This window comes from Boleophthalmus pectinirostris, unplaced genomic scaffold, assembly GCF_026225935.1.
Source record: "Boleophthalmus pectinirostris isolate CB_2022bp ecotype Guang Dong unplaced genomic scaffold, ASM2622593v1 HiC_scaffold_15, whole genome shotgun sequence".
NCBI classification, from domain to species: domain Eukaryota; kingdom Metazoa; phylum Chordata; class Actinopteri; order Gobiiformes; family Gobiidae; genus Boleophthalmus; species Boleophthalmus pectinirostris.
In genome coordinates this window covers 3,514,042-3,540,549 of record NW_026571070.1, presented here as the reverse complement: position 1 = coordinate 3,540,549, position 26,508 = coordinate 3,514,042, and the positions used below count along the sequence as shown (strand labels likewise).

At 41.1% G+C, this 26,508-nt stretch overlaps 3 protein-coding genes across 3 annotated transcripts; all 3 read left to right on the top strand.

The window, feature by feature from the left end:
- Positions 1 to 1,843: 1,843 nt before the first annotated feature.
- On the top strand, positions 1,844 to 11,492 carry LOC110165160 (ladderlectin-like). The gene is made up of 7 exons (XM_055150963.1): positions 1,844 to 1,921; positions 1,993 to 2,061; positions 2,157 to 2,172; positions 2,238 to 2,317; positions 9,781 to 9,915; positions 10,000 to 10,108; positions 11,236 to 11,492. Exons 2-7 carry the CDS (start codon positions 1,993 to 1,995, stop codon positions 11,268 to 11,270), a joined length of 444 nt encoding a protein of 147 aa, XP_055006938.1. The 5' UTR covers positions 1,844 to 1,921; the 3' UTR covers positions 11,271 to 11,492.
- A 971-nt stretch (positions 11,493 to 12,463) lies between these two features.
- Positions 12,464 to 14,544, top strand: LOC129408179 (galactose-specific lectin nattectin-like). The gene is made up of 8 exons (XM_055151236.1): positions 12,464 to 12,470; positions 12,565 to 12,641; positions 12,701 to 12,769; positions 12,942 to 12,957; positions 13,023 to 13,102; positions 13,834 to 13,968; positions 14,048 to 14,153; positions 14,342 to 14,544. Exons 1-8 carry the CDS (start codon positions 12,464 to 12,466, stop codon positions 14,542 to 14,544), a joined length of 693 nt encoding a protein of 230 aa, XP_055007211.1.
- Positions 14,545 to 18,784: 4,240 nt separating this feature from the next.
- Positions 18,785 to 25,603, top strand: LOC129408178 (galactose-specific lectin nattectin-like). The gene is made up of 8 exons (XM_055151235.1): positions 18,785 to 18,918; positions 20,342 to 20,420; positions 20,480 to 20,548; positions 21,304 to 21,319; positions 21,385 to 21,464; positions 22,130 to 22,264; positions 24,181 to 24,298; positions 25,336 to 25,603. Exons 1-6 carry the CDS (start codon positions 18,785 to 18,787, stop codon positions 22,238 to 22,240), a joined length of 489 nt encoding a protein of 162 aa, XP_055007210.1. The 3' UTR covers positions 22,241 to 22,264; positions 24,181 to 24,298; positions 25,336 to 25,603.
- The last annotated feature ends 905 nt before the right edge of the window (positions 25,604 to 26,508 follow it).

Sequence of the window (26,508 nt, the reverse complement as noted above, 5' to 3'; positions counted from 1 at the left end):
GGCCAACAACTACCCATAACGATGTTCTTCTCTCGGAGAAAGACCCCTGCGCAGCCTTCAGTAGAAAAAGACGCTACAGCGCAACGGAGTCAGGACGAAGAGGCGCAGCTGGAGGGACTGTGAAATACGCGAGTGACAATGTTTCCTACCTTGTATTCATTACTACAGTATTTAAAATATTGTTTTACAACACCGTTCTTTAAACTATTATAGTTATTTGTAAGAAAACGTTAATATTTCTATTTCTTTAACACATGTTGGGCCTGAAAAGAGGTTTTATTTTTTGTTTCATTCTGCAGTTCAGTATTGCATTGTAAAATCACAGTAAAAAATAAAGCTGACTACTTCGCGGATTTCACCTATTGCGGGTTATTTTTGGAACGTATCCCCCGCGATAAACGAGGGTTCACTGTAACCTACTGGGACTGGCGATATACAAACGTGTTCAGAATTGTTGGTACTCCTCTTGTAATGAAAGAAAAATCAACAGTGGTCACTGAAATAACTTGAAACTGATAAAAACAATAATAAATAAAAAATTACTGAAAATAGTCCAACGTGAATCACACATTGTTTTTCACCTGTGGTTCAACAGAATCATTAAGAAAAAACAAAATAATGAAACTGGCCTGGACAAAAATGATGGTTCCCGCAACTTAATATTTTGTTGCACAACATTTTGAGGCAAACTCTGCAAACAAATGATTTCTGTAACTATCAGCGAGTCTTCTGCACTGGTCAACAGGTATTTTGACCCATTTCACAGGAGTAAACTTCTTTAGTTGTCTCAGGTTTGAAGAGTACCTTCTCCAGACAGAATGTTTCAGCTCCTTTCACCGAGGATTGAGATCTGGGTTCACAGAAGAACACTCCAGAACAGTCCAATGTTCTTAGCCATTCTTGGGTGTTTTTCCGCTGTGTGTTTTCAGTCATTATCCTGTTGGAAAACCCATGACCTATGACTGAGACCAAACTTTCTGACACTAGGCAACACATTTCATTCCAGAATACATTGATAGTTTTGAAATTTTGTTGTATTTTGCACAGATTCAAGACGCTCTGTGCTGGACGCAGCAAAACAGCCCCAGAACAAAACCAAACCTCCTCCGTGCTTCACAGTGGGGACTGTGCTATTTTCTTGTCGTGCTTCATTTTTGCGTCTGTGAACATAGAGCTGATGTGCTTTGCCAAGAGAGCTCCAGTTTTGTCTCATCTGTCCAAAGAACATTCTTCCAGAAGCTTTGTGGTTTTTCCATATGCATTGTGACAAATTCCAGTCACATCACATCAGAGGTGTGATCTGACACTGATGTATCTCGCCCTTCAAGTCCACATTTAATTTGTTTGGAGGTTGTTCTGGGCTCTTTGGTTCCATTCATATGATCCACCTCTTCAATTTGTCATCAGTTTTCCTCTTGCAGCTCAGATGAGGTTTTATGTTTACAGTTGTTTAACAGTGGTTGTTTTAAGTGAAAACTGGAAAGTAACAAATTCAAGGAATTAGTCCCTCAGAGATCAACCTGTCAAAGATACAAAGGTGTGGCTGATACTGTCCTGAGCTGAGTCCAACTTGATACGCAAGAGTCTTTGTCACATGTTCTGTCACAGTTGTCATAATCAGATTTACGTTACAAGGTCCAAAAACAACACATTTGGGTTAAGCCATTGTTGCAGAGCTTTCATTCTTGACCTGTAGATGCACTTTGAACAGGAAGCTGGAAAGTATAGGACAGTTCCAGTTGTGCAAACCTGTTAGACAAAGATATGAATGATACGAAGATGTGGCGGCATCACAAAAACTCCTGATATGAATTTCCTTATTCAAAACAATTGATGGTTTTATTTCCTTCTTCCTGCTCCTGACTCTATAAATGCGTCTGTATTTTCTCAAAGCCACAGTGACCCTAAAGAGGCTCTGAAGGTAAGTCTCGAGTCTGTCTCATCACATCTAAAACCCTCTTAATATATTAACATAGAAACCTTTTATTTCAGATGGCTGCTCGTCGACTCCTGATGCTCTTGGCCTGTTTGGCCGCCGTGGCTCTGCTGCCTGCTCGAGCTGTAAGTATTTATACTACTATATACAGTACAAATTTATTAAATCATCTGGTTGAATTTGTAATTGTTTTTATGCATTATGCATGCACTGATCACAGGCAGAAGATGACCCAGGTAAGTGAAAGTTATTTTACATCATATTTGTTTTTCATCATTTGCATTGATTGTTTCTGATGAAGGCTGTGCTGACGGCTGGAGTAAGTTTGGCTCTCGCTGTTTCAAATTTCTAAATGATAAAAGGACCTGGACCGAAGCTGAGGTAATAAAACAACTATTAATGTTGATAATAAGTGTAATAAAAATAAAGGGAACAAAAGCGTACATGCCACTTCAAAGAGTCTGTGTCACCTACAGCGTCTCTCCTCAAAACTCTGCAGATCCTCCACGACTCCACTCGTCCCAGTGACACATTTTCTGTCAGTGTCAGGGTTGGAGACAGGGGCATGTTCTCATGAACTTTTTTGTTCAATAAAATGTGGAGAATCTATTTGACATGACCACGACAAACTTTATTTTTGGACACTACTGTAATTTTCCAGGAGGCGCTGTAGAGCAGTTTTATATCAAATCCTTATAAATGATTCATTGTGTTCAGGACGTCATTGTGTAAAATGTTCCACAGGGTCTGACTCAAGTCAACACATTATTTTAACTTATCCAAATTTTGATACTTCAAAATGACCACGTTTGCAGGAGAGTCACACCCACATTTGACATTTTATAAAAAAGCCAAATACCACATTTTGATTAGTGTGTACCTAGTGTACCTGCTAGTTCAGTAACTATTTATTTAGTTCACACTTGTGGTCTACCTTCTATAGCTTCAGATCAAGACCTGTAAACCTTTAATCTAAAGCCATGTCCCAATTTGAGGGCTGCAGCCTTCGAAAGCTACGAAGGCCGGGTCCTTCAAAGGCTGCAAAGGACCCGACCTTCACAGGCTGCAGCCCACGGCTTTCTGGTCACTGAGCAAAACTGCAACAACCGCAGTTCCGGCCGTCCCGTGTTGTTTTGCCCTTCTACAGAGGCCTGGAGGCACATGTTGAAAGCGCAGCTTACAGTCTGTGCTTTCTACATGCTCTTTTACAACTGTAGAAGCCAGCTTGTTGTTTTAGAGGTTTGCACATGCGTACTGAGGACCACAGCCAGCTCAAACAGCGCAGAATAGATGCATCAAGGACCTCGAACTTCCGTTCATTGCGCAATTCATACTGGGAAGAATTTTCCGAAAAAGTGAGCATCAAACAGCCATGTTTGTTTTCCCAGTGGGATGCATCTATTGTCAGAGTCGATCTTTTCGAGTCTTTTGAACCATATCACTTTTGTTTCTGGTTCTGATATTGTCATATTTTAGTTTTGGGATTTGGACATCGTAATTGTGTGGCTGTTGGATCCTAACAGCGGAAAACGGCTGTAGAAATGTGTTTGCGAACTCCATAACTGCAAAAGGGAAACAGATGTGTGTGACTCAAACCTCTGTCCAAACTGTTTCTCTTCCCAACGGAATTGAAAAATAGTGAAAGGTGAAGACGATGGGCAGGATTGATCCACAGGAAGAACCAAAAAGGAAACATTTCACTGCCTAAATCATCCCGAGTTTGCAGCGAACATTTTGTATGTGGAGCGCCAACAAAACAAAATCCTGATCCCTCGCTCCACCTCAGTTATGAATTTAAAAAAGTCAACGCCAAAGCGAAAGGCACCAGCTGTTCACCAAGAAACACCTTCCACTGCAAAGAGACCAAGACGTGATGTTGCTGTAAAACCACAAGAACAAGAAAGTGCAGCTCAGTCTGTTTGTCTTCTCTCGCTTACGAAACGGGACCTCGCTGCCCAAGACACAAAACTCTTCAGATCTGCTCAGGTCACATACATACAGAACACAGAAACAAACATGTCGGATGACATGAACACACAATCGAATTCCACACACTTTCGCACGCAGATTTCCTCCTGAAAACGCTTTTCTAAACGTGGAATAAAAATGAAGACGCAAAGTCACTTTTACGTCTTTTGTTCAGACTGTCATCATAAAAATGTAGCCTAAGTCGCACCGAAGTGTAAGTCACAGGAAACACTCAAACTATGAAAAAAATTGGGCCTTATAGTCTGAAAAATAGGGTATATGATCAGACTATTTTTTTGTATCTGTTTTCTAATTCTCTATGGTGATTACACAAGTTGATGTGGTGAAGCTGCAGTAGTTTTAGGAATAGTCAGGGTGAAATTGAATGAATTTAATGTGACACTGTTCAGTTTTGTGTACAAATCCTATTACAAGAGCCAAAGTTGTGTTTCAAACCTCGACTGCTCATATACAAGAATAAACTCAACTCACCTGTGAAGTATTGGAGTTGTATTACGTAGTTAGTGACTGCACTTAGTTTGAACGCAAAAGTGCCATTTCCTGCTTTTCTGGCTCTGTTGTCAAAGAATTCCAATAAGTCTTGCTTCAGATGAAGTTACAACGCCTTTTATAATTAGTCATTTTATTCAAGTGATGACTCACTCTATTAAACCTGTCAAAGATATAAAGATGATGCCAATACTTATTAAAAACTTCATTATTCAAATGTGTTATAAAGGTAATACAAATGTGTTAGTATCGTCACAGTAACCGCACGTAAGAGTTTGATATTGCAGAGGCTAAACGGCTACATGCCAACTAATACTAAACACAACTGTTTTTAGTTCAAAAAGGCTGTTTAAAATGCACAGTGCTGCCATTTTTTGGAAAGTCTTTGAGAAAAATGAACGGTACGTGGGCAGTCACTGTTGAGCTCCATACAGTAAAACAAAACTATAGAGCTCCCCAATTCTTCTCCAGTAAATTATAACAGAATATGAGATCATGTTACTGATCAACAATATGTATCAGCTGCCCAACACAGAAGCACAGACACCCCAACAAGAGCCAGCGTTCAAAGGTTTTTGTTAGTTTGAATCTGTTCCATTATATGTGCTGTGAGGGCCCTTTAACCCTGCGTGCAGTTTTTATTTCTTCTTAATTATTATAAAAGAATGTTTTTTTTTGGATGGCTCTTTATTTCAGAATTTAAAACGTGACCTACAGTCAGAGGTTTGGTATGAAAGTTATGAAACAAGAAGAGCCACACCTCATTCATGACAAAAGTCACAAAAGTTTGTAGCTGTAGCTCAAAAAAGTTCACTGTCATTCTCAACCAAATCAACCAAATCAACCAAATCAACATAAATCAACATAAATCAACCAATCCAACCAAATCAACCAATTCAACCAAATCAACATAAATCAACATTTTCAACCAAATCAACCAATCCAACCAAATCAACCAAATCAAACCCAATCAACCAAATCAACCAATCCAACCAAATCAACCAATCCAACCAAATCAACCAAATCAACCAATCAACCAATCAACCAAATCAACCAATCAACCAAATTCAACCAATCCAATCAACCAAAATCAACCAATCCAACCAAATCAACCAAATCAACCAATCCAATCCAACCAATTCAACCAATCCAACCAAATCAACCAATCCAACCAAATCAACCAAATCAACCAAATCAACCAAATCAACCAAAAATCAACCAATCCAACCAAATCAACCAATCCAACCAAATCAACCAAATCAACCAAATCAACCAATCAACCAATCAACCAAATCAACCAATCCAACCAAATCAACCAAATCCAACCAAATCAACCAAATCAACCAAATCCAACCAATCCAACCAAATCAACCAATCAACCAATCAACCAATCCAACCAAATCAACCAAATCAACCAATCCAACCAAATCAACCAATCCAACCAATCAACCAATCCAACCAATCAACCAATCCAACCAAATCAACCAATCCAACCAAATCAACCAAATCAACCAATCCAACCAAATCAACCAATCCAACCAAATCAACCAAATCAACCAACCAACCAATCCAAACCAAATCAACCCAATCAACCAAATCAACCAAAATCAATCAACCAATCAACCAAATCAACCAAATCAACCAATCAACCAATCCAACCAATCAACCAATCCAACCAAATCCAATCCAATCCAACCAATCCAACCAAATCAACCAATCAACCAATCCAATCCAACCAAATCAACCAAATCAACCAATCCAACCAAATCAACCAAATCAAACCAAATCAACCAATCCAACCAAATCAACCAAATCCAACCAAATCCAACCAAATCAACCAATCAACCAAATCCAACCAAATCAACCAAATCAACCAATCAACCAAATCAACCAATCCAACCAAATCAACCAAATCAACCAATAAATCAACCAATCCAACCAAATCAACCAATCCAACCAAATCAACGAAATCAACATAAATCAACCAATCCAACCAAATCAACCAATTCAACCAAATCAACCAATCCAACAGTACAAGTGTACCCATTTTTTTTAGAATTTCACCAAATCCTTCACTTAATTTAAATTTCTATCATTATATCATGGTTTCAGGCAGGTTTTAGCCTATTTCCCAATGTTATTATTTGTTAGTAAGAGTTGCACATTTTGCCTGTACTGTCCCTTTAAGAGCAACGTGGGTTACGTGCTGCACATCAGCGCCTCTCAGTCTGCCCAGCGCCACTGAGGAGGGACAGATGAGTTGTGTGCATGGGGAAACATGTGACAAGGATTTGTATTTTTCTTTCATTTGTGCAGAATCGTCAGTAAAGGTGTATCCAGTATCACCAGTGTCTCATGGTCCTTCCTTCACCCGGTGCAGTACTCAAGAACACAACACACATATATAATAAGGGTTAATGGATGTGCATCAAGACATTAATCTTTTAATGAACAGAGACTCGACTGTTACACAAGCAGTGACAAGACAACACAGAAGCTGGTTGTTTGAAACAGTGTTGGGGAGGGATGCACAGAATATTCAGCAACCATATATATTCAGACAAATATTACAAGAAAGCCACATTCAGCTTTCAGTGGAGTGAGTTAAAAGTCCGGTTGAATAGTGGTGTGTGACACGGTGATCTGGTGCCTTCTTTAAAATGACGGCAGTGTGGAAATAAAAGGTTACACTGGATTGCTGTGAGTTCTGTGTTCTGCACTCACACCTGCACAACCGAACCGGGCCACTGCCAGTGACATCATCACACGGCGCTGTTTGTTTACATGTGGCAGCAGAGCGAACGCTTTAGCAGAGAAAATAAGTCCAGAGGCAGAAATATCTATTCAATTGTGAGGCAGATGTGCGTCCTCTTATGATACACACTCCTCCATGAGTTTATGGAGATAAAAACAGAGTGGAGCAGTGATGAGAGTCGGAGACGAGACGCAGATAAACGTCTGTGTGACACAGTCACTGAAGGTGAGCGCAGAGTCACTGTATGTTTTAGAGCCGACTTTATTCACTGTATTTCTCGTACGAGTAACGGAGATCCGTGCTTGGGCACGGTGCTAAAGTCCTAGTGTGACTGCACCATAAGTGTCTGAGGTTACAAACACACACTTATTATTATACGTGTAAATATTATATTTACTTGAGCCTTCTGTTTACATTATGAGCCGATCTACTGTATATAATTCATTCATGTGGGTTTAATCTACTTTAATGTACGTAAGTTTTATGTTATTAGGTTCTTTTTTCAGACCAAGAGTTTGTTTTCATTCCTGACAGTTTCGACTGCTCACTCGCGCTCTTCCTCAGAGTCATGCGATGTTGTTGTGACGTGTCCGGTCAGCTCAACAACACATATTTAACCTTGGTTACCTTGACCTTCAAGTGACCTTGACCGGTTTGAACCTGCAAGATCCAGTGTGCCCTGGTTATGTTTGTGTCAACTTGTGTGATGATTGGGTGAATATTTTAGGCCGTAGATGGTTCAGAAATTGCTGATCCTTTATAATAGCGTGACCTTTCGATTGACCTATGTGACCTCAAATGACCTTGGATCATCACCAAACCTTTTTTGCGGCATCGGGCACGGGGGCTCGACCCACGTACCAAATTTGGTGACAATCGGTTCATAATTGGTGGAATTATCGCAGGTGGACAGACACAGACACAGGGTGAATACAAAACCTGGTCAACCCTTCGAGGATCTGGTAAAAATCGGATCTGTGTCGTCCAGACTGTCATTAAAAGATCGGATACAGGTCATATAGGGGGAAAAATCGGACACGTGTCACTTGAGGCTGCAGTCTGAACGCAGCCTCAAGTGACACATGTCCTTTCTTTTTCTTGGTCCTCTTAAATTCCTCAGAAGTACACAAACTATCTTCTAACTGTTGATATTTCTCCTGCCGTGGGCCTGCTCCTGTGGGCACTTGGTTGCTACTCACTGTGTGACACATGAGCAGGTTTGTTATGTCCATTTATATAAAGAGTCTATGTTTTTAACTGAGGCTTGGATGAACATCGGTGAGTCTGCAGCTTTTCAGAAGTTTTGCCTCCACACTGCATTGGGCACTGTTTTAGTTTAGTGCACAAATGACACTACAAGAGCAACAGTTGTGTTTCAAACCTCTAAAAGCTCACATATGAGAATAAACTCAACTTACCTGCATTTCCTGCTGGTGTGGCTCAGTTATCAGAAATTCCAATGAGTGTAGTTTCAGATGGGGTTACCGCGCCTTTAATTATTTATAATTTGTTGTTGTTGTTTTAACTTGGAACTGGAAAAGCCCGTCAAAGATACAGTGATGCAGCCAATACTCATTAAAAACTCATTATTAAAATTTCCTCATTCAAACAATTGATGGTTTTATTCCCTCCTTCCTGCTCCTGACTCTATAAATGCGTCTGTATTTTCTCAAAGCCACAGTGACCCTAAAGAGGCTCTGAAGGTAAGTCTCGAGTCTGTCTCATCACATCTAAACCCTCTTGATGCATTCACATCGAAACCTTTTATTTCAGATGGCTGCTCGTCGACTCCTGATGCTCTTGGCCTGTTTTGCCGCCGTGGCTCTGCTGTCCGCTCGAGCTGTAAGTATTTATACTACTATATACAGTACATATTTATTAAACCATCTCGTTTAATTTTTAATTGTTTTTATACATTTTCTGATCACAGGCAGAAAATAATCCAGGTAAGTCAACGTTATTTTACATCATATTTGTTTTTCATCATTTGCATTGATTGTTTCTGATGAAGGCTGTTGTAGCGGCTGGAGTAAGTTTGGCTCTCGCTGTTTCAAGTTCTTTAATGATCAAAAGACCTGGGCCGAAGCTGAGGTAATAAAACAACTATTAATGCTGATAATAAGTGTAATAAAAATAAAGGGAACAAAAGCGTACATGCCACTTCAAAGAGTCTGTGTCACCTACAGCGTCTCTCCTCAAAACTCTGCAGATCCTCCACGACTCCACTCGTCCCAGTGACACATTTTCTGTCAGTGTCAGGGTTGGAGACAGGGGCATGTTCTCATGAACTTTTTTGTTCAATAAAATGTGGAGAATCTGTTTGACATGACCACGACAAACTTTATTTTTGGACACTACTGTAATTTTCCAGGAGGCGCTGTAGAGCAGTTTTATATCAAATCCTTATAAATGATTCATTGTGTTCAGGACGTCATTGTGTAAAATGTTCCACAGGGTCTGACTCAAGTCAACACATTATTTTAACTTATCCAAGTTTTGATACTTCAAAATGACCACTTTTGCAGGAGAGTCACACCCACATTTGACATTTTATAAAAAAAGCCAAATACCACATTTTGATTAGTGGTTTTAATAACTCTTTATTTCATAGAAAAGCTGCCACGATCTTGGTGCAAACCTGCCCTCCATCCACAGTTTGGAGGAGAGCAACTTCATCAAGGATTTGATAAATTCAGCCACAGGGGGCGACAACCACGCCTGGATCGGTGGGTCTGATGCTGTGCAGGTAAATGGTCACATGCACATTTCCACATGATCATCAGACTCTTGTCCTGTTTTAAACTGTTTAAACGTGTGTGTTTTCCTACAGGAGGGGAAGTGGTTCTGGAGTGATGGAACTCGTTGGGACTACACCAGTTGGCTTGTTAACGAGCCAAACAATGAACAAGGCCACGAGCACTGCGCTGCCTACTGGAGCGGTACGAGACTTCTCTATTCCTCTTTACTTTTTTAATCCACACGTGAAAGTTTGTGTCATTCTGTTGAGCCCAACTGCAACAAGTGATTCAACTTTGAGGAAATTTGTCTTTGTGTAAATGTCTCAACATTCTGGACCTGTAAAGACTAAATCATATCCAAAAAATATGGATAACTTTTGCTGCCCCACTCTTCCAGAACATTTTCACAAAATTTGAGACAAATGCCCAAGGAGTTGATGAAGGAGTCATGTGTTAAAAACAGGACAATTTGTGAGATTTGGTGATTGTAACATTAGAATAACAAAGAGAAGAGGCCAAAGTTACATTTTGTGAAAAAGCTACAATTTTGTTACAAAAAACAAAAAAAAACTGCAAAACAAACAATCCCTCAGGGATCATCCAAAATGCAGAAACAATTTACACAGTTTAAACACTGATGTAACAAAATAAAGATGTTGATATTTATTTTTATTAGTCTGACAACACCAAGTTTGTCCCTTTACATTTTGGTTGCTCGGTTAAATTACTGTTGGGTATGGGTCACATTTGCTGCTCATGTCCAACCAGGGAGTAAAATCATAAAAATGTTCAAATATAATAATGTTTACTACATTTAAATTAAATGTGTAGTCTAACTTTTCATGTGCACTTCAAGGCAGTGCACTAAGCGTAATCATGTTGCCGTGTCTCTTTGTCGATGTCAGATCAGATCTGTAGTCCTGCTCAGCTGGTTGGGCCTGGCAAAAAAAAAAATTAGACTGCATTATGGGCGGCAGTAGCTCAGTTGGTGGAGCATTCGCCCACTGATCTGAAGGTTGGTGGTTTGATTCCAGCTCTCGACATAAACATCACAGGTTGAGTGGTCAGATCCACTGACCCACAGGTTTGGCTGGTGTGATTCCAGCTCCCACAGATGAATGCTGCCGTTGTGTCCTTGGGCAAGACACTTAACCCACCTTGCCCACAGTGTCTGTGTGCACTGGTGTATGAATGTGTGTGTGAATGGGTGAGTGGTTCCTTGTTGTAAAGCACTTTGAGTCTTGAAGGTGGAAAAGCGCTATAGAAAAATGTGACCATTTACCATTATTATGTGAGGATTATTCACACATTTCTCTGTTTGAAAACAGGGGGTTTGTGGAATGATGCTCCAAACAGCGCGTGAAACTGAGCTACATCTGTGCCAAAGCTCTTCCTCGGTTTTCACTGAAACCCAAGGGTGGGATCCTGACTCTGGAGGGCTTCGCCTGCCAGTGCAGCCCTGCAAAGAAGTGACCACTGCATCTGTGATCAACTACATCACCAAATCTACTGTTTGTCATCAAGCTGAGCGCCCACATGAGGCTTTGGTTTTTCTTTGTGATTAAACTTTGTTTCTGAGTCTCAACTGTGTGTTCTGCATCCTCTTTTGCTTTTTCTTTGGAAAAAAATACAACATTACTCATTTAAAAGGGCCTCTGTGTGACTTTTTATCTGGGAGTCCATCACCTGCTTGTGTCCATGATGCTACTGATTCTATACATCATCATCATCATCATCATCATCTTTATTCCGGACTCATGGTCCATTTTAAAAACAGACAAGGACAGTGACAAAACAATTAACATTTACGCTTTTAAAAGACAACCACACCGGTGTCTCCACATACTGAACTGATCTTACTGCACTGAATCTCAAATTTGTGAATGAAATTATTATTTCATCGTCTGATTTGTTGAGTCTGCAGATAAAACTGTACATTAAAATTCTTAGTGCAGCTGGCAAAATGTTCACTCATGCAGTAACAAACATTTCAGTCGCACTCGTCCATCGCGGCTCCTCAAAAGCTCCGTAAAGCCTCATTGTAGGCACCTGCAGTCTTTGCAAACTGGATTTTTTATAATTAGCCCAGAAGTGAGCCGTGTACAATATTGTATGACACGTGTCTTTCTAGCAATCATTTAATTACAGGTGTTTTTGTTGCTCAAAAACACTTGGCCTGGTGGCGTCACCTGCTGGTTCCAATGTAGATAAATATGTGAAATTCCATAAATATTCCAGGCAAACCAGTCCTCCACCATAAAAGGTACATACTGAACATTTAAAGAAACTAAACAAAAGATAAATCATTTTAGTTTTTTTTTTTTTTTTTTTTTACAGTTTTAGCCATTTATTTATGGTTTAGTCTGAGTTTAGTTTGAGTTCAGTTTTCAGCTCCGTTTTACTCTTGTTTTTGTCTTTGGATCTGGTCCTTTAGGTCTTAGATGTTTTTTTGGTTTAGTCCTGGTTTAGTCTTGATATAGTCTGGCCTTAATTTGGTTCTTGGACACTCTGGGTGTTTTGATTTGCCTCACTAGATCATAAAATTTAATGAATACCATGCAGTGTTTGTCAAAGTACTCACCCAGATCTGTGAGCAATACTCAAATAATTTTTCTCCTGAATTCCCCTTTCAGACAGTTGATATTTTGTTGTTATAGTTCCCTCCTTCCTGCTCCTGATTATAAATGCGTCTGTATCTTCTCAAAGCCACAGTGACCCTCAAGAGGCTCTGAAGGTAAGTCTCGAGTCTGTCTCATCACATCTAAAACCCTCTTATTAAACCTTTTATTACAGATGGCTGCTCGTCGACTCCTGATGCTCTTGGCCTGTTTGGCCGCCGTGGCTCTGCTGCCTGCTCGAGCTGTAAGTATTTATACTACTATATACATATATACAGTACGTATATGGTCAGTTCGGTCTAGTCCAGGGTTTTTTCCAGGTTTAGTGCCACTTTAGTCCCAACTTTTTATGGTTTGTATAAATGTGGCCTATGAAAAGATGTTTCTAATTGTTTTTATGTATTTTCTGATCACAGGCAGAAGATGACCCAGGTAAGTGAAAGTTATTTTACATCATATTTGTTTTTCATCATTTGCATTGATTGTTTCTGATGAAGGTTGTGCTGACGGCTGGAGTAAGTTTGGCTCTCGCTGTTTCAAGTTCTTTAATGTGAAAAAGACCTGGACCGATGCTGAGGTAATAAAACAACTATTAATGTTGATAATAAGTGTAATAAAAATAAAGGGAACAAAAGCGTACATGCCACTTCAAAGAGTCTGTGTCACCTACAGCGTCTCTCCCCAAAACTCTGCAGATCCTCCACGACTCCACTCGTCCCAGTGACACATTTTCTGTCAGTGTCGGGTTGGAGACAGGGGCATGTTCTCATGAACTTTTTTGTTCAGTAAAATGTGGAGAATCTATTTGACATGACCACGACAAACTTTATTTTTGGACACTACTGTAATTTTCCAGGAGGCGCTGTAGAGCAGTTTTATATCAAATCCTTATAAATGATTCATTGTGTTCAGGACGTCATTGTGTAAAATGTTCCACAGGGTCTGACTCAAGTCAACACATTATTTTAACTTATCCAAATTTTTGTATTAGTTTGGAGCCGCAGATCAAGACAGTAAATACGTTTTGTACGGATCATTTAATAATGAAAAAAACTGTTTCAACCATTGTTTTTCTTCTAAAACACAATGATCATTTGACTTTGTCACATATGAGCCTCCTGTGATTTTTTTCAGAAGAACACAACAAATAGAGTGTCTTATGAATTTAAAAAAAAATTCAATTTCAGGGGAGCGCTAGAGAGTCATTTTGTGAGATACCTTCTTGATTTGCATATCATTGCCTTCAGCTGCTTGATTTTGAGAGTTTTCCTGCTCTGGACATGGTTTTAATAATTCTTTATTCCACAGAAAAGCTGCCACGAACATTGTGCAAACCTGCCCTCCATCCACAGTTTGGAGGAGCACAACTTCATCGTGAATTTGATCAAAACGGCCTCAGGGGGCGACACTCGCACCTGGCTCGGTGGGTCTGATGCTGTGCAGGTAAATGGTCACATGCACATTTCCACATGATCTTCAGACTCTTGTCTTAAACTGTTTAAACTTGTGTGTTTTCCTACAGGAGGGGAGTTGGCTCTGGAGTGATGGAACTCGCTGGGACTACAGCCGTTGGTATCCTAACCAGCCAGACAATGCTGGAGGAGAACACTGCGCTGCCTACTGGACCGGTACGAGACATCTCTGTTCCTCTTTACTTTTTTTCTCCACACATGAAAGTTTGTGTGATTCTGTTGGGCCCAACTGCAACAAGTGATTCAAATTTGTGTGTGTCTCGTCATCCCCACCTTGAACTGCCGCCTTAACGTGGTGGAGGGGTTTGAGTGTCTGAATGATCCCGGGAGCTATGTTGTTGAAGGAGCAAAGTTAGGCTGTCCTCCCATGAACCCACCACCCGCAGGAGGATCTGTAAGGAGCCGGTGCAAAGAGATCTGGGCAGCAGTCACAGGCAGGGGCCTTGATGATGGATCTCAGGACATGAAGACTCTGGGGACATGGAATGTCACCTCGCTGGGGGGAAGGACCTGGAGCTTGTGCTGGAGGTTGAGTGTTACCAACTAGATATAGTCGACCTCACCTCCACACACAGTTTGGGCTCTGGAACCCAACTCCTTGAGAGGGGCTGGACTCTCTTTCTCTGGCGTTGGCCGCGGGGAGCGGCGGCGGGCTGGTGTGGGCTCATTGCCCCACAGCTCAGTCGCTGTGTGTTGGAGTTCACCCCGGTGAACGAGAGGGTCGCGTCCCTGCGCCTTCGAGTCAGGGACAGGTCTCTCACTGTGGTGTCGGCCTACGGGCCGAACAGCAGTGCAGAGTACACGGCCTTCTTGGAGTCCTTGGGAGGGGTACTAGACAGTGCGCCGACCGGGGACTCCGTTGTTCTTCTGGGGGACTTCAACGCCCACGTGGGCAACAACAGTGACACTTGGGGAGGGGTGATTGGGAGGAACAGCCTCCCTGATCTGAACCCGAGTGCTGTTCTGTTATTGGACTTCTGTACTAGTCACAGTTTGTCCATAACAAACACCATGTTCCAACACAAGAGTGTAAATCAGTACACAACCTGTCAACTGATCACCACCTGATGGTGATTTGGATCTGCTGGCGGAGGAAGCTGGAAAGACCTGGCAGGTCCAAGCAGGGGGACTTTCAACGCGCAAATCCAGGGGAGGCTGGGGACTTGGGCTTCGTTCTCAGCCTCTATTGTCGATGCGGCCGCTCGTAGCTGTGGGCGTAACGTCTGTGGTGCCTGTTGTGGTGGAAATCTCCAAACCCGGTGGTGGACCCAAAAAGTAAGGGATGCCGTCAGGCTGAAGAAGGAGTCCTATCAGGCCTCGTAGGCTCCGTTTAAGATCCGTTTAATTTAATTTTGGGAAAAATATATAATTTTGTTACAAAAAAACTGCGAAGCGAAAAATGCCCCTCGTACAACTGGAGAGGGCAAATAACATTCAGATGCAAAGACATGGTTCCTGTTTTGTTTTTTGTTTTTTTTTTACTTTTTTATGGCAATGGAGAAATTCAATTGGTCAACTGGACAAAGTTGACAATTGACCCAGCTGCTTAGATGAGCTGCGAAACTTCGAGCTGTTGCTGGGTTATGAAATTACTGCTGCACATGTTACATTTACTGACCATGTCCAATCAGGAAGTAAAATCATAAACTAGACAAACATTTTCAAACTAAGGGATAAATAATAATGTTCACTATATTTTAATTAAATGTGTAGTCTAACTTGTCATGTGCACTTTAAGGCAGTGCACTAAGCGTAATCATGTTGCCGTGTCTCTTTGTCGATGTCGGATCAGGCCTGGGCTCCTGACTCTGTTTAGTCCTGCACCTGTAATCTGTCATGACCTCTGTTTCTAATGCTGAACGCCCAGATGGAGCTTTTGCTTTTTTAAATTTTCATCACCTTGTATTTCTCTGTTTCTTTTGGGAAAAAATACAAATTACTCATTTAAAACCTCTGTGTGCACATATAACATAACAATAAAAAGAAACACACTAGATAAAAAGTAGGTGCCGGAAGAGGCAAAAAACCCAAAATAAATGACATTTAACATTTAAACACCATGCATTAAATTCTTTTGATTCAAACATGGATTAAAACACAATAAAACATCCACAATTGAAAGATGATCAAACATTAGCATGAAATATCAAACATTTCCTCAAACTGTTTTAAAACAACTCCTCTGATCTGCGTCACTAACCAGATGTGAAAACTGACTCCTGAATTTCCCGTCTCTGTATCGTCACAAAACTGAGCTCTTGATGTGACAAATTTTGGAACATGAAAATGATGCATTTGACGAGTTTTGTATCTATGAATCTCTGCATTGGTTTTAAAATAAAATGTGAAATGTTTAGGGGTCGTTGTTGAACTGTAAAGAATTTTATACATAAAAATACAAATTTGATAAATATTAATCCCATTAATATTAAGAATATTAAGTTTGGTGAATAAATGAGCAGACGATGTTAGTGGCATAGAACGAGTTGCAATTCGAACAAAATGTTTTTGCACCAATAATATTTTGTTCAGAGTAGAAAAAGTGCAGCCCAGATTCTATTACAATATGACAGATATGGATAAATTAAACTATAGTATAATGTAAGTATAAACTTTGAATCCAGAAATTTACAGACTTTTCTTATAATACCAAGAGATTTGTTTTTTCTGGTCACCCAATCAGCATGCTCTGTCCAATATAGATTATCATCGATAATGATGCCCAAAAATTTGGTGGATTTTGTGTCCATGATGCTACTGATTTTGTACAATATTGTATGACACACGTCTTTTTAGCAATCATTTAATTACAGGTGTTTTTGTTGCTCAAAGACGCCTTGAAAAACATCATTTCTTACCTCCAGAGATTTGACTTGTAACTTGGCCTTGTGGCGTCACCTGCTGGTTCCAATGTAGATAAATATGTCAAATTCCATAAATATTCCAGGCAAACCAGTCCTCCACCATAAAAGGTACATAGTGAACATTTAAAGAAACTAAACTAAAAATAAGTAATACATAAATAGCTTTAAGTGAAGTTCTGGAAATGGTAAAGTCAATCGTTTTTGTTTTTTGTTTTTTTTAACCAGTATTAGCCATTTATTTTTGGTTTAGTCTGAGTTTAATTCAGCTCTTTTTTACTCTTGGTTGGTACTTGGTAGATCTGGTACTTTAGGTCTTAGGCTATGTTTACACATGGCAGGGTATTTTGAAAAATGAATATTTCCCTCCCTCCGTTTTCCAAAATAACATCGTGCACACAGCATCGTTTTCAAAAAAGTTTTAAGTTTACATCAACCCACATAAATACACCATCGAGCCCATTAGAACTACGCAGAGACTCTGGGCGGCACCTGGATCAGATTCAAACCTGTAGCATTTATTTCTTTACAGTTGTAAGTTTTACTCAAAAATACCTTAAAAAATGTGAATTAGTGAGCGGCTCGCCTCTCCACAGATCTGTTAAAGAAGTGGCAAAATCACTGACCTCCGAGTCCTTGTTCATATATATAACAAACCAAACGGGATTCACATTTCTGTCCGGATGCTTTGCACCAACTCGGAACCAGCCGCAGTCGAGCGCGGAGGACAGGAGCAGCCCGCCCGGACCTGCAGTCCACAGCGCATTCTCACTTTCCCCAAACGGAACCAGCAGAGACCAGCGCAGACGACGACGCGCAACCCCTCGGACCCAGTCCTTTGTGCGCTGGTCTCGCTCGTCCCCGTCTGGAACCAGGACATGGAAGACGGAGCCTCCAGACCGATCTGACCAACACTGGACCCTGCGTACTACGGTATCTGCTCCCGTGTGTTGCGCTGTTACCCAAAGTCAGAGCTTCTGCTCCGGGCTGATGTGCGGTGAGTTTGTACAAAGTTCTAGGCTACATGCTGCTGTTTTATGAGTTCATGGTGATAACTTTAGATGAGGAGAGTCCACGGTGTTAAGGGGAACATAAATTCCTTTCGCAATTGAAGGAACATCAGTCTTATCCTGTCCAGGTTCGTATGGGACGGTGTCTAGACTCTATCTATCTATCTATCTATCTATATATATATATATATATATATATATATATATATATATATATATATATATATATATATATATATATATATATACACACATATATATATATATATATATATATATATATATATATATATTTTTTTTTTACTAAATTTTGCTCCCCGTGTTTTTCGCACACTGTGATCATCATAGTAAAAGGTAAAACATTGGTCGCACTTTTGGCGCGTCAGCTCCTAAAACTCCATTTATGTCAGTTTACACGTAAACGTAAAACCGGAGTTTTCCAAAATCTCCACTCTAGCCGGAGTTTTTAGAAAGATTCGTTTTCAGAGGTGAATTTGTTGTTTGCATGTAAACGACGTGAACAAACAAAGGGAAATGTCTCCGTTTTTAAAAATACCCATGTACGTGTAAACGGGGCCTTAGATGTTTTTGGGTTTAGTCCTGGTTTAGTCTTGTTTTGATCCCGTTGTAGTCTTATACAACGTCATAGTCCGGTCTTCATTTGTTTCTTGGACAGTCTTCCATTAGATGATGCTTTGGTTGACAAGATTTTGGAACTGTGCGAGTGGAGCTTGGGGTTGGTACACTGGTGCTGTCACAACTGGCGTAGGTTGTTGCACAGGAAGGGCTGGGCCAACTGATTCTTGGACAAGGTTATCTGGTACTGATGAGTCAAAGGTGATTTGACTCCCGCCAGCACAAAACTGCTTTTCTTGCTCAGGTACTGGAACTGGGGGATCGGGAGAAGGAAAGCAAGATGGAGACAGATGGTACTTGGGCTGCAGTGAAGAGGGTGGCTCAGGTTGTGGAGCACGTTATGGAGACTGACTTGGATCTGTTGCTGGTTCAGTGGCTGTGCAGTCGGAGCTTGCGAAGGCTGGTGCACAGGCTGTAAGGAGGGAGCAGGAGTGTACTGCAGCTGGTTTCAGGTTTTTGCATTTTTAAGCCCCAAAAATGCCGTCTCCGTCTAAATGAAAGGCACTTCTGATCAAATATTTTATTGCTTTTACCCACAAGTGTTCTTGTGTAAACAGGCCCTTGACTTGACTAGATTTTGTTTGGTTTTTTTGCAGTGTGGGAGCTGACTTCACCGTAAACGTCTTCACAACAAAGAGCCAAAGCACTCTGTTCACATGGCAGTAAATATTATTTCGGATCTTAAAAAGGACGTGGTCACAGCAGTTTCTTTTAAAATACAAAACTTACACAGAATGGCCCCAAAAAAGGAGCCCGGTGCATTGAGATGAATCGATATAGATCGCAACAGAATCGCCGGGGCTTCCACCTGAAGGTAGGTTATGTCTTTGACACAATGAAGAAGATCCTGGTTTAAGATTGTTATTGAAGATAGCTAGGAGGACTGGGCAGAGAGTAAACGGACACAGGAACGTATTCTTGGAGCTTTAATGTCTTGTCTTCAGTCCTTTTGGCTGATTGCTTGGAAACGTAAGTAAAAGTAATTTATTGTTTTATCATTATTCCTTTCACGTTGTAGTTCTTCTTCACTTGCCGGTCATTTCTGTTGTGGCTTTTTTTTTTTTGCACAAAACAGCTTTTCTTGCTCAGGTACTGGAATTACAACATGAAAGGAATAATGATAAAACAATAAATTACTTTTACTTACGTCTGAACTATGTTTTCATCTGATATCTATAAACACATTTAAATCATATTACTAACTGAAAGGCAAGGGGTACTTGGGCTGCAGTGAAGAGGGCGGCTCAGGTTGTGGCGCATGTTGTGGGGGTGGACTTGGATCTGTTGCTGGTTCAGTGGCTGTGCAGTCGGAGTTTGCGAAGACTGGTGCACAGGCTGTAAGGAGGGAGCAGGAGTGTACTGCAGCTGGTGGTGCTGAGGCACATTAGGTGATGCTGTGGTTGACTAGATTTTGGAACCGTGTGAGTGGAGCTTGGGGCTGGTACAGTGGTGCTGTCACAACTGGCGTAGGTTGTCGCACCGAAAGCGTTGGGCAAACTGATGTGGCCTGGTACTGGACTGGCTCGATACTCACAGTGGCAGGAACAAGTTGGATCACTTCATAGGCAGGCAGAAGGTAGAAGGCTGCCGTCGAGAAGTGTGGCGTAATAGCACTTCTTACTGCAAACAATTGTAGTTACATCACCGTATGATAAAATTTATGATCACAATATGTTTCTCATCACTTTGATTTGTGTCACAAGATCATAAGATTTAATGAATATCATGCAGTGTTTCTCAAAGTACTTGGAACTCACAAAGATCATCTGCAACCAATGTTCAAATTATTTTTCTCATGAATTTCCATTTTCAGCCAGTTGATGTTTTGTTGTTATAGTTCCCTCCTTCCTGCTCCTGATTCTATAAATGCGTCTGTATCTTCTCAAAGCCACAGTGACCCTCAAGAGGCTCTGAAGGTAAGTCTCGAGTCTGTCTCATCACATCTAAACTCCTCTTATTAAACCTTTTATTTCAGATGGCTGCTCGTCGACTCCCGATGCTCTTGGCCTGTTTGGCCGCCGTGGCTCTGCTGCCTGCTCGAGCTGTAAGTATTTATAGTAGTACTACTAGTTGGTTCAGTCTAGTCCTGGTTTAGTTCTGGCTTTAGAACCACTTTAGTTACATTTTATGGTTTGTGTAAATACAGTCTATGAAAAGGGGATGTCAAATTATTGCGTTAACTGTGATTAATTAATTACAGTCATATTTAGCGCATTATGTTTTAATCTCATTTTTAATCTCGAGCTTTACTGTTTCTGTATGTGAGTTGCCTTATTATAAAATCTGTTTTTATGTGTTTTTGGGACAATAACACATCGCTCCCGCAAAGAATTGTAATGTTCATTCCCATTCTCGGCCAAATCTGCGATAAACCTGCACATGTCTGATCTTTAAAAACATTGTGACACAGACAGAACAGACTCACCGTCAGCAGAACACCCCTCTGTCACAGAAAGAACACTCATATTCCACTGAGTCGTGTCCTTTAGTCCCACAGAAGCTGAACCGCATCAGCGCACAAGAGTGTTTTTTTTTTTTTCTTTCTTTCTTTTCTTCGCTTAGTTTATGTAAATTAGCCATGTGGTTTTAAGTTTTGTTTCTGTGAGACTTGCGCAAATCTGCATTAAACACATTAAAATGTCAAACGGGCTGATGGTTTATATGTTGTATAGTTTTTAGGTGAGATTTAAAAGAGATTAATTAGATTAATTAATTACAGATCATAATTAATTAATCTCTCGATTTCACTAGTTTCATTTCTAATATTTATTTCTTTTTTTTTCCTTTTTGTGATCGCAGACGGAAAGTGACCAAGGTAAGTGAAAGTTATTTTATGTTATGTTTGTTTTTCATCATTTGCATTGATTGTTTGTGATGAAGGTTGTGCTGACGGCTGGAGTAAGTTTGGCTCTCGCTGTTTCAAGTTCTTTAATGAGAAAAAGACCTGGACCGATGCTGAGGTAATAAAATTAAATAGATTCCAAGTTCTAGCCCAAGATTAGTCCTGGTTTAGTCCTGGTTCAATTCTGGTTTAGACCTGGTTTAGTTCTGGTTCAGATCTGCTTTAGTCCTGGTTTAGTCCCCATTAAGTCCTGATTTAGTCCTGGTTTAGTCCCAGTTTAGTCCTGGTTCAGTTCTGGTTTAGACCTGGTTTAGTCCTGGTTAGTCCTGGTTCAGTTCTGGTATAGACCTGGTTTAGTCCTGGTTCAGTTCTGGTTTAGACCTGGTTTAGTTCTGGTTCAGATCTGCTTTAGTCCTGGTTTAGTCCTCATTAAATCCTGGTTTAGTCCCAGTTTAGTCCTGGTTTAGTCCTGGTTCAGTTCTGGTTTAGTCCTGCTTCAGTCCTGGTTTAGTCCTGGTTCAGTTCTGGTTTAGTCCTGGTTTAGTTCTGGTTCAGTCCTGGTTCAGTCCTGGGTTAGTCCTGGTTGAGTTCTGGTTTAGTCCTGGTTCAGTCCTGGTTTAGTCCTGGTTCAGTCCTGGTTTAGTCCTGGTTTATCTCTGGTTTAGTCCTGGTTTAGTCCTGGTTTAGACCTGGTTTAGACCTAGTTTAGTCCTAGTTTAGTCCTGGTTCTAATTATGTAACAATAGTGATGATCATTTAAATCCTAACTTTTTTATTCCGTAGAAAAGCTGCCACACTGTCGGTGCAAACCTGCCGTCCGTCCACAGTTTGGAGGAGAACAACTTCATCTTGGATTTGATCAAAACGGCCACAGGCAGCAACAGTAGGACTTGACTCGGCGGGACGGATTCTGTGGAGGTAAATGACCACACGAGGTTCAGACCGTTGTCCCGTTTTAACCATTCGAGACTGACAAATATCCATCCATCCATTTTCGTCCGCTTATCCGGGGCCGGGTCGCGGGGGCAGCAGCCTAAGCAGGGACTCCCAGACTTCCCTCACCCCAGACACGTCCTCCAGCTCCTCCGGGGCGACCCCGAGGTGTTCCCTGGCCAGCCGAGAGACATAGTCCCTCCAGTGTGTCCTGGGTCTTCCCCGGGGCCTCCTCCTGGTGGGACATGCCCAGAACCTCCCTAGGGAGGCGTCCAGGAGGCATCCGGAACAGATGCCCGAGCCTCAACTGGCTCCTCTCCACGTGGAGGAGCAGCGGCTCTACTCCGAGCTCCTCCCGTGTGACTGAGCTCCTCACCCTGTCTCTAAGGGAGACGCCCAGACACCCTGCGGAGGAAACTCATTTCAAGCGCTTGTATCCGCGATCTCGTCCTTTCGGTCACTACCCAGAGCTCATGACCATATGTTTTATAAAATCATGCATAACTTTCCAATAACGTCGGGAAAACGAGTGTCCAATGGGAACTTTGTTTTCTGCCAAACTCCTGCGCTCCGTCCGTTTTGATTGGTCCAAACTTTGCCAAAGAGTGTAAAGAGTCAAAATGGTCGACCGCTCGGGAATCGGGACTCGAGACTCAAACCTGGGAATCGGGACGCCAACTTGGGAATTGGGACCAGGGACTCAAACTCGGCATCTGGGACTCAAACTCAGGAATTGGGACCAGGGACTCAAACTCAAGAATCGGGAATTTGAACCCAAACTTGGGTGTCAGGATTTAAACTTGGAAATCAGTTCTCAAACTCGGGACTCGAGACTAAAACTAGGGAATCGGGACGCGGGACTCAATCTCGGGAATAGGGACTCAAACCTGGGAATCGGGACTCAAACTCGAGAATCGGGAATTTGAACCCAAACTGGGGAATTGGGATTCAAACTTGGAAATTGGGACTCAAACTCGGGAATCGGTACTCAAACTCGGGACCTGGGACTAAAACTTGGTAATCTGAACCTACGACTCAAAGTTGGGAATTGTAATTCAAACTTGGAAGCCAAGACTCAAACCCGAGAATTGGGAATTGGAACACAAACTTGGGAATCAGGACTCAAACTCAGGAATCGGGCCTGGGGAGCCAAACTCCTGAGCTCCGTCCATTTTGATCGGCCCAAACTTTGCCAAAGAGTGTAGTGAGTCAAAATGGTCGATGCTCTGAGCGTCTGTTGAATTGAAAAAGCCAATATTTCTCAAATAAATAGAAAATTAGGCATATTGGTCTGCGTAATTGCGCATACCGTGCTTTTTTTTTTTTTTTTTTTTACCATATGCGGCCCTTTAATCTTTTTACTCTGGCGCGCCGAACTTGAATAATGAAGTCAGTGTTTTAAACATCATTTCAATAAATAGCAAATACCGTGGGACTTGAAAGACCGATATTTTGTTGTAATGCTTTGAAATGATTTTCAGTTATGGGATATTTCAATAACATGGGATACTTTTTTTCTCTAATGAGGCAGATTCTCCTTCCATCTGCCCCTGGTCCGGCCCTTCTGTCAAATTTTAGAACCCTTCGTGGCCCACGAGTCAAAAAGTTGTTTATACATGTTTGCTGTGTGTTTTATATGAAAGAGTGTGAATTTTATTTTCTTTTTTCATTTGTATTTCTAGTCTTGTAACTTTTATTACAGCCACATGACACAACTACAGCAGCAGATTGTGAAATAACAGGTTGTACTGAAAAAAAAAGGATGTATGACACTTCATTAGGGGGTAAAAGGGGGAGTTTTATGAGCAAAATTGAGATAAAATCTAGGCGAGGGCAGATGTATTAAAAATGCCTTTAGGTCTGGAAGGGTTCAGCTGTTGTAAACGTGTGTTTTCCTGCAGGAGGGGAGGTGGTTCTGGAGGGATGGGACTCCCTGGGACTACACCCACTGGCCTCCTTCAGGCTCACAGCCGGACAATGGTGACGGAGTGGAGCACTGCCTCATGGTGAACGATGACGGTGAACTAAACAGAAAAGACTAAAACAGGAACAGGATAAACAAGAACTAAACCTGGACTAATCCAGGTCTAAACAAGGTCTAAACCAGGTCTAACCCAGGACTAAACCAGATCTAAATCAGGACTAAACCAGGTCTAAACCAGGTCTAAACCAGGTAACCAGGTCTAAACCAGGACTAAACCAGAACTAAACCAGGACTAAACCAGATCTAAATCAGGACTAAACCAGGTCTAAATCAGGACTAAACCAGGTCTAAACCAGGATAAACAAGAACTAAACCTGGACTAATCCAGGTCTAAACAAGGTCTAAACCAGGTCTAACCCAGGACTAAACCAGGACTAAACCAGATCTAAATCAGGACTAAACCAGGTCTAAACCAGGTCTAAACCAGGTCTAAATCAGGTCTAAACCAGGACTAAACCAGGTCTAAACAAGGTCTAAACCAGGACTAAACCAGATCTAAATCAGGACTAAACCAGGTCTAAACCAGGTCTAAACCAGGTCTAAACCAGGACTAAACCAGGTCTAAACCAGGTCTAACCCAGGACTAAACTAGGTCTAAACCAGGACTAAACCAGGTCTAAACCAGGTCTAAACCAGGACTAAACCAGGTCTAAACCAGGTCTAAACCAGGACTAAACCAGGACTAAACCAGGACTAAACCAGGACTAAACCAGGACTAAACCTGTCCGGCATCACAGTTTAAGTCATGGAGACAGGAAACGGCCTTTATTCGTTTTTTCCATTTTTCATTTAAACACAAAATCGAAAAACAGAAAAAACGAATCATTATCCATTTTTTCATTTTGGTTTTGAAGACAAATAATGAAGAAAAACTTTTTTTTTTTTTTTTTCTTATTTTTTATTTTATTTTGAAAAATAAATAAACGAATGACACATGAATTGTGCTTAAATCTATTTTCTGTTTAACTCTATATTTATTCTATGTATTATTATTATTATTATTATTATTATTATTATTATTATTATTATTATTATTGCATCTAAACCCAAGAATTTCTCTCTCTGAAAACAGAAACACTTTGGAACGACTACCCCAACTCCGTGACTCTGGACTACATCTGTGCCAAAGATTCTGGGGGCATTATCTTCAAGTGTGTCCAACAAAAGTGACGTGCATCTGTGATCAGCTGAAGTCACCGCGGCTGCTGTGTTTATAATCAGGCTCAACACGCAAACGGAAACTTTGCTTTTCTTTGTGATGAATCTTTGTTTCTGAGCATCAACTCACTGTCGTGTGTTTTATATTTCCTTGACTTTGGAAAAAATAAAACATTGCTCGCTCAAAATGCACTGAGTAACTTTTCTGTTGGAGGATCCGTCGCCTGCTTGTCTCAATCGAAATGGTATTGCCTTGTTTAGAATGTCCCACCGTGTGGCATTAAACTAATAACATCTCCCGAAAACAAACCTGTCACATTTTTCCAAATTTAAGTTTTTGCATTTTCTCTAGTCAACAACCGTCAGGCCTGAGTCTGTGACCAGTGCTGCTTTTCAGTGGCCTGATTCATCAGCCGGTTTCACTTCGTAGAAACCATCGGACCTCGCAGCATTAGGATGTGTTCACTCGACGGTAGACGGGTACTTTTTATCATTTAACCCAGGGGTGTCCAAACTTTTTTCATCAAGGGCAACATATCTAAACACAGGATCGAGGGCCGTAGACTGGAGCTCAATACAGTGAAAAATTTAAATATGTGCAGGTTTAACACATTAGAATCAACCATCAGTCTTTATTCACGCTAAGATCCTTAAAACCACACACTAAATATTAAAATATTAGCTTTATCAAAGTAGATTTTCAAAAAACTTACAGTAAAAAAATAATTAATTCTAATTGATGCCATATAATTTGGGCCAATTCACCTAGAAGCCTGAGGGCCAACAAAAATTTGTCTGAGGGCCGCATGTGGCCCACGGGCCATACTTTGGACATGCCTGATTTAACCAGTCGCTGTTATTTGGTCATGACGTATGTAATGCTCCGCTAATGGGGATAACTGGTATATTAAGCTTTTCCCAAATCCCGTAGGAAGAAGAACAATAACGTCTTTCCCCTTGATTAAATTCACTAAACTTTCTCTTTGTTCCGGCTTTAAATCCTCGATCTCGGGAATCGTTGACAACACAGAATGTGTTGTGGAGTGTTTTCCGACTCCTGACCTAGTCGCCGGAGAGAAATGAAACT